This window comes from Rhinopithecus bieti, unplaced genomic scaffold (genome assembly GCF_001698545.2).
Source record: "Rhinopithecus bieti isolate Rb0 unplaced genomic scaffold, ASM169854v2 scaffold_3947, whole genome shotgun sequence".
NCBI lineage: Eukaryota > Metazoa > Chordata > Mammalia > Primates > Cercopithecidae > Rhinopithecus > Rhinopithecus bieti.
In genome coordinates, this window is record NW_016804220.1 from 288,817 (window position 1) to 297,035 (window position 8,219).

At 44.2% G+C, this 8,219-nt stretch overlaps 1 protein-coding gene across 7 annotated transcripts in view; it reads left to right on the forward strand.

Annotated features, from left to right (window-relative positions):
• Positions 1–7,616, forward strand: part of PSPH (phosphoserine phosphatase) — a 44,990-nt gene extending 37,374 nt beyond the window's left edge. For all 7 annotated transcript variants that reach the window (XM_017867311.1, XM_017867310.1, XM_017867313.1 and 4 more), the window contains 3 exons: positions 797–942; positions 3,009–3,157; positions 7,120–7,616. In XM_017867311.1, coding sequence (XP_017722800.1) covers positions 797–942; positions 3,009–3,157; positions 7,120–7,227 — 403 coding nt within the window. In that variant the 3' untranslated portion in view covers positions 7,228–7,616. The remainder of the gene's footprint in view (positions 1–796; positions 943–3,008; positions 3,158–7,119) is intronic.
• The last annotated feature ends 603 nt before the right edge of the window (positions 7,617–8,219 follow it).

Genomic DNA, 8,219 nt, shown 5'->3' on the forward strand with positions numbered 1-8,219 from the left:
CTCAAGCCTGTAATCCCAGCACTTTGGGAGGCCGAGGCGGGCGGATCACAAGGTCAGGAGATCGAGACCATCCTGGCTAACACGGTGAAACCCCGTCTCTACTAAAAAGTACAAAAAACTAGCCGGGCGAGGTGGCGGGCGCCTGTAGTCCCAGCTACTCGGGAGGCTGAGGCAGGAGAATGGCGTGAACCCGGGAGGCGGAGCTTGCAGTGAACTGAGATCCGGCCACTGCACTCCAGCTTGGGCGACAGAGCGAGACTCCGTCTCAAAAAAAAAACAAAAAAAACAAAAATTAGCTGGACATGGTGGCGCGCGTCTGTTGTCCCAGCTACTCGGGAGGCTGATGCAAGAGAATCACTTGAATCTGGTAGGCGGAGGTTGCAGTGAGCCGAGATCGTGCCACTCCACTCCAGCCTGGTGACAGAGCAAGACTCATCTCAAAAAATAAAATAAAATAAAGTAGCTGGGTGTGGTGGCGGGTGCCTGTAATCCCAGCTACCGTTGAGGCTGAGGGAGGATAATTGCTGGAACCCTGGAGGCAGAGGTTGCTGTAAGCCGAGATCGCATCACTGCACTGCAGCCTGGGCAACAGAGCGAGACTCCCATCTCAAAAAGAAAAAAAAAAGAAAAAGAAAACATATATAAAACTAACTCCCCAGGCAATATACCTTGTCAAATATGCCTCAGGCAAATGCATTCAGGAGAAGAAAATATATCTTATTTCCCTCTTCATGTTTCCTTTTTTTTTTCTTTTTGTATTACTCAGTGTTTGGTATTTTGTATTTTATTTTTGCAGGGAGCTGGTAAGTCGCCTACAGGAGCGAAATGTTCAGGTTTTCCTAATATCTGGTGGCTTTAGGAGTATTGTAGAGCATGTTGCTTCAAAGCTCAATATCCCAGGAACCAATGTATTTGCCAATAGGCTGAAATTCTACTTTAATGGTAAGACGTTAATGGTAACATATTCCCTTTCTTAGCAGTTATATTATTCAGTATTCTGGGTAATGTCTGTTGGAATGCAACTTAAACAGTCACATCAGAGTTAAATATTGAGATGAATGGTCCTCTTAATTGATGTCTTTTGCCCTTTGGTACCCTTTGCTCAGCAAAATAGACTTAGGTCATCACCTGTCCTAGCTTTATTATCTATAACATCACCTGTCTGTACATAAATGTCTGCATTTAGTGAAACATTAATTCCTATGAAGTCCCCTATGACTGACTTTGCTGTATGTTATATTTCAACTTTATGGGCACTTCTATGCATTTGAAGCAATTTAGACTCAAGAAGGAGACTTGGCTGGGCACGGTGGCTCATGCCTGTAATCCCAACACTTTGGGAGCCTGAGGCAGGAGGATCACTTGAGGTCAGGAGTTCAAGACCAGCCTGGCCAACATAGTGAAACCCAAACTCTGCTAAAAAAAAAATACAAAAATTAGCTGGGCGTGGTGGCGCATGTCTATAGTCCCAGCTACTTGGGAGGCTGAGGCAGGAGAATCACATGAAGCTGCGTGAGCTGAGATCACGCCACTTCACTCCAGCCTGGGTGACAGAGTGAGACTCTGTCTTAAAACAAAAGCAAAAACAACAACAACAACAACAAGACAGAGACTTTAAAAGGGAGACTTTTGTTAACGGATTACTGAACTACAGCCCTTGGGGAAGCCTCCTGTCCCCTCTCTGTTCCATAGCGTTGCCACAGTTGTTATATTATCTCAGATCTCCAGTTATATCGGGGGTGACTGATAGTGATATTCTTTTTTTTTTTTTTTTTTGAGACAGAGTCTCACTCTGTTGCTCCAGCTGGAGAGCTGGAGTACAGTGGCTCCATCTCAGCTCACTGCAACCTCTGCCACCTGGGTTCAAGCGATTCTTCTGCCTCAGCCTCCTGAGTAGCTGGGATTACAGGTGCCCACCACCACACCTGGCTAATTTTTGTATTTTTTTTAGTAGAGTCGGGGTTTCACCATGTTGGTCAGGCTGGTCTCAAACTCCTGGCCTCAGATGATCCACCTCCCTCAGCCTCCCAAAGTATTGGGATTACAGGCGTGAGCCACCGCATGTTAATAGAACATTCTTGAATGGTCTAGAGATAGAGATCATTGAAAAAAGAAGTCAAGAATGAGTGTGGTAATTACTGTAACAACAGAAATAATTGATCAAAAATAAGCTGGAATTTCCTCTTGGGTGACATAATATATTAACATTTTAAATTTAATATATTAAGACTGGGTGCGGAGGCTCACGCCTGTAATCCCAGAACTTTGGGAGGCCGAGGCAGGCTGATCATCTGTGGTCAGGAGTTCGAGACCAGCCTGGCCAACATGGCAAAACCCCATCTCTACTAAAAACACAAAACTTAGCCAGCGTGGTGGCATGCGCCTGTAATTCCAGCTACTTGGGAGGCTGAGACACGAGAATGGTTTGAACCTGGGAGGCGGATATTGCAGTAAGCGGAGATCATGCCATTGCACTCCAGCCTGGGCAACAGAGTGAGACTCTGTCTCAAAAATAAATAAATTATTAATTAATTTGATATATTACTCTTGTATGGTGTTGTGCTACCTCAACAAAGTTTGAGAATTACTGGAAGCTTAAAGGATACAACAAATTCACCCCTAGGTATTTATGCCCTAATAGAGGCCATCTCTACAATTGATACTTGTAATTTAAAAGCAAAGGTTGGCTGGGTGTGGTGGCTCACACCTGTAATCCCAGCACTTTGGGAGGCCGAGCAGGAGAATCACATGAGCCTAGGAGTTCCAGACCAACCCGGGCAACATACCAAGACCCCATTTCTATAATCATAATCACAATCATAAAAGGAAAAAAAGCAAAGCTTGTTTATTCCCAGGAACAGGTGTGGAGCTCGAGGCTGTGCAACTTTACCCAGGGCCATTTTTTGCCTTCTCAGTGACATTTAAGTGAAGATATCATCTATGCAGAAAGCTGTCACTGGTAAGATACTTCTGTGGGTCTTTAACCCTGTTTTTACTGCTCTTTTAAGGTGAATATGCAGGTTTTGATGAGACACAGCCAACAGCTGAATCTGGTGGAAAAGGAAAAGTGATTAAACTTTTAAAGGAAAAATTTCATTTTAAGAAAATAATCATGATTGGAGATGGTGCCACAGACATGGAAGCCTGTCCTCCTGCTGTATGTATTAAGGATGCTAATATTTTTGCAGGTTGTACTTTTGCTTTTTTTATATATTTATTTATTATTTCTTTATTTTTGTTTTGAGATGGAGTTTCGCCCTTATTGCCCAGGTTGGAGTGCAGTGGCATGATCTTAGCTCACTGCAATATCTGCCTCCCAGTTCAAACCATTCTGGTATCTCAGCCTCCCAGGTAGCTGGGATTATAGGCACATGCCACCATGCCGGCTAAGTTTTGTATTTTTAGTAGAGACGGGGTTTCGTCACATTGGCCAGGCTGGTCTTGAGCTCCTGACCTCAGGTGATCTGCCTACCTTGGCCTCCCAAAGTGCTGGGATTACAGGCGTGAGCCACCACGCTCGGCCGTACTTTTGTTTTCACAGCTGATGTATCCTATAATCCCAACACTTTGGGAGGTCAAGGCAGAAAGATCACTTGAGCACAGGAGTTTGAGACCAGCCTGGGCAACATAGTGAAACCTCATCTCTACAAAATAAATAAATAAAATAAAAACAGCTGATTTAGAACTATGTAAGATTTAAAACAGGAGTTAAACAAAACAACTCTCATTACAAGATAAAATGAAATAATAAAAACAAATTCAATCTTGTTTTGTCAACTTTGTGCAAACCCAAGGAAAGTTATGAATAAGGAACTAAAACCTTTTAAAGCTTTTAACAATGCCCTTATCCCTGTAGTATGGGCACCATCTTTTAGCCTAGGTGTGTGCTCAGTAGGTTGGTTTCATTTCCCCAAATAATACCATCAACAATTCATAACCGAGATTTTAACGTCATTTTATACTTTATATACTAGTTCCTCATACGTTACCTTATTTAATCCTCATACCAGCCCTGTGAAGTCAAATACTATGTTTTGTTTTGTTTTGTTTTTCTTAGACAGAGTCTCACTCTGTCACCCAGGCTGGAGTGCAATGGTGTGCTCTCAGCTCACTGCAACCTCCGCCCTCTGGGTTCAAGTGATTCTCCCACCTTAGCCCCCCAAGTAGCTGGTACCACAGACGCATTCCACCACACCCAGCTAAGATTTTGTGTTTTTGGCGAGGCAGAGTTTCACCATATTGCCCAGGCTGGTCTCGAACTCCTAAGCTCAAGCAGTCTCCCCTGCCTTGGCCTCCCAAAGTGCTGATATCACAGGTGTGAACCACCATGCCTGGCCAAATATTGTGTTCTTCTTACTGATAGGGGAACTGAGGCTTGCAGAGATTATATGATTTACCTGTAACATATCAGAGCATTTTATTTTTATTTACTTATTTATTATTTTTTGGAGACAGGGTCTTGCTATGTTGCCCAGGCTGGAGTGCAGTGTTGTGATCATAGCTTATCACAGCCCTGAACTTCTGGGCTCAAAGGATCCTCCCACCTCAGCCTCCTGGGTAGCTGGGATTACAGGTGTGCGTCACTGCATCCCACACTACCACAGCATTTTATTCCTCTGAACTAACTTCATTTTCTGAGACTAGCAGAGGTTTTGTTTATTTTTTGGGGTCTTGCTCTGTCACCCAGGTCAGAGTGCAGTGGCGCAATCTTAGCTCATTGCAGCCTCGACCTCCCAGACTCAAGCAATCTTCCCATCTCAGCCTCCTGAGTAGCTGGGACTGCAGGCGCATGCCACCACACCTATCTAATTTTGTTTATGTTTTATAGAGATGAGGTCTCACTATGTTGTCCAGGCTAATCTTGAACTCCTGGCTTAAGTGATCTTCCTGCCTTGGCCTGCCAGAGTGCTGGGATTATAGGTGTGAGCCAACATGCCTGGCCAGGGATTTTATTTCTAAGCATTTTAAAGTCAATGTGCGTGTGCTCTCTCTCTCTCTCTCCCCCTCTCTCTCTCTCTCTCTCTCTCTCTCTCTCTCCATATATATATATATATATATATAATCAAATGCTATATATAGCAAGTGTCGTAAATATCAAATGGGTCCATTTCACGTAGGGCTTTGCCTTTGTCATGTCATTCTAACGTAAGAAAAACTACACCAAAAATATAGTGTGGCCAGGCGCGGTGGCTCATGCCTGTAATCCCAGCACTCTGGAAGGCTGAGGCAGGCAGATCACCTGAGGCCAGGAGTTTGAGACTGGCCTGGGCAACATGGTGAAACCCCATCTCTACAAAAAATACAAAAAAATTAGCTGGGCGTGGTGATGGGTGCCTATCATTGCAGTTACTCAGGAGGCTGAAGCATGAGAATCACTTGAACCCAGGAGGTGGAGGTTGCAGTGAGCCGAGATTGCGTGACTGTGCTTCAGCCTGGATGACAGAGTGAGACTCCATCTTAAAATATATATATATATATATATAGTGCTGAAGTTTTTACTCCTAGTTTCCTGAGATCTAAAATAGGGATTGTCTAAAAAAAAAAAAAAATTCATACTCTTTGTGAATGATGAATAAAAAAGGGTTAAAAGGAAACTTTTTGGCCAGGCACGAAGGTGACTCATGCCTGTAATCCCAACCCTTTGGGAGGCAGAGATGGGCGGATCACGTAAGGTCAAGAGTTTGAGACCAGCCTGGCCAGCATGGCAAAACCCTATCTCTACTAAAAATACAAAAATTAGCCAGGCATGTTGGTGGGCGCCTGTCATCGCAGCACTCGTGAGGCTGAGGCAGGAGAATCTCTTGAATCCAGGAGGCGGGAGATTGCAGTCAGCCGAGACCGCGCCACTGTATTCCAGCCTGGGCATGACAGAGCAAGACTCCATCTCAAAAAAAATAAAAATAAAAAGTTCCAGCCAGGCTGGTCTCAAACTCCCAACCTAGGTGATCTGCCCACCTTGGCCTCCCAAAGTGCTGGGATTACAGGCATGAGCCACCGCACATAGCCTTTGAATCTTTTTTTTTTTTTTTTTTTTTTTTTTTTTTTTTTTTTTTTTTGACAGCGTCTCGTTCTCTCACCCAGGCTGGAGTGATATGGCGTGATCTTGGCTCACTCACTGCAACTCCGCCGTCCTGGTTCAAGCATTCTCTCTGCCTCAGCTTCCCAAGGTAGTTGTGGATTTCAGACGCCCACGCCACCATGCTCAGCTAAATTTTTTGTATTTTAGTAGAGACAGGGTTTTACCATGTTGGCCCAGGCTGGTGTCGAACTCCTGACTCAGGTGATCCACACCGATCTCAGCCTCCCAAAGTGCTGGGATTATAGGCATGAGCCACCACACCCAACCACCTTTGAGTATTTTTATTGTTAGCTTAGATAATTTATAACCAATGTTGGGGTTGTCTAAGTAATGAATATTGGGCTACTAGTTTAATGAGGAATACATAAAAGTAAAATGAAGAGATTTCTCAGGGAGCTCCCAATCTCATTTTCAAGAAACGACAAAATCAGCCAGAAGCGGTGGCTCACGCCTGTGATCCCAGCACTTTGGGAGGCTGAGGCAGGAGGATTGCTTAAGCACAGAGGTTCAAAACCAGCTGAGCAACATGGCAAAACTCCATCTCTAAAAAATTACTCAGGGATTGTGATGTGCACTTGTCATCCCAGCTACTCAGGAAGCTGAAGCAGGAGGATCAGTTGAGCTCAGAAGTTCAAGGGTGCAGTGAGCCATGACTGTGCCACTGTACTCCAGCCTGGGTGACAGGGTAAGACCCTGTCTTAAAAAACAAAAAAAGAACAACAAAATTGGATGGGTGCAGTGGAACATAACTGTAATCCCAGCACTTCAGAAGCTGAAGCAGGAGGAGTTTGAGAGCAGTCTGGCAACATAGAACGACCCTACAAAAAAATTTAAAAAGTAGCCCAGTAAGTTGGTGCACACCTGGAGTCTCAGCTACTCAGGAGGCTGAGGCATGAGAATCACCTGAACGCAGGAGGCAGAGGTTGCGATGAGCCGAGGTTGTGCCACTGCACTCCAGCCTGGGCGACAGAGCGAGACTCCAATAAATAAATAAATAAATAAAAATAAGAATCATTTCTCTCTCTTTTCTTCCTTCTTAGGATGCTTTCATTGGATTTGGAGGAAATGTGATCAGGCAACAAGTCAAGGATAACGCCAAATGGTATATCACTGATTTTGTGGAGCTGGTGGGAGAGCTGGAGGAGTAACATCCACTGTCACACAGCTCCGAATACCTTCAGATGGATTTTTACAAGTGATACAGGTTGATACTGTTTGCTTACAATTGCCTATTACCACTTGCTATAGAAAGTTGGCACAGATGATCTATACTTTAAGCTACAGTTAGGACTCCTAGAAGATTGCTTTTTTTTTTTTTTTTAACTGTAGTTCCAGTATTAGATGATGACTATTGATTTCCTGTAGAGTTTTGTAATCTGAATTCTTTCTGTATATTCCTAGCTATATTTCATACAAAGTGTTTTAAGGGTGGAGAGTCAAACAAACACCTTGACTCTTAGAAAGATGGATTCGGCAGCCTTCGGTGAATATTGGTTTCCCTTTGGTATATCAATAAAAGTTTATCCATGTGTCAGAATGGATTTGTGGAATTTGCAGTTCTGCCTCTTGGATGTTGGAATACCCAATGTTTCAGGTACTGTGTTGAAGCATAAACAGCCCCAGGCAAGAAACAGGCTTAAGACTCTGCTTAGTGCTGGGCACAGTGTCCTCACCCCATGAGCCCACTCCCACTTCTGAAGCCCTGGGGCCTCGAAAGTCCTTTTTTTACTTCTTGGGATTTGTCATATATGAAATGTTACAAAAGGTTTTTTTTTTTTTCCTCCAATATAACAATAGAGTCTTAAACAAAAGTACTGATTAAAAATGGATATTTGGGCTAGGCGCGGTGGCTCACGCCTGTAATCCCAGCACTTTGGGAGGCCGAGGTGGGTGGATCACAAGGTCAGGAGATCGAGACCATCCTGAATAACACAGTGAAACCCCGTCTCTACTAAAAATAAATACAAAAACTAAGCCGGGCACGGTGGCAGGCGCCTGTAGTCCCAGCTACTCGGGAGGCTGAGGCAGGAGAATGGCGTGAATCTGGGAGGCGGAGCTTGCAGTGAGCCGAGACCATGCCACTGCACTCCAGCCTGGGTGACAGAGCGAGACTCTGTCCAAAAAAAAAAATGATATTTGG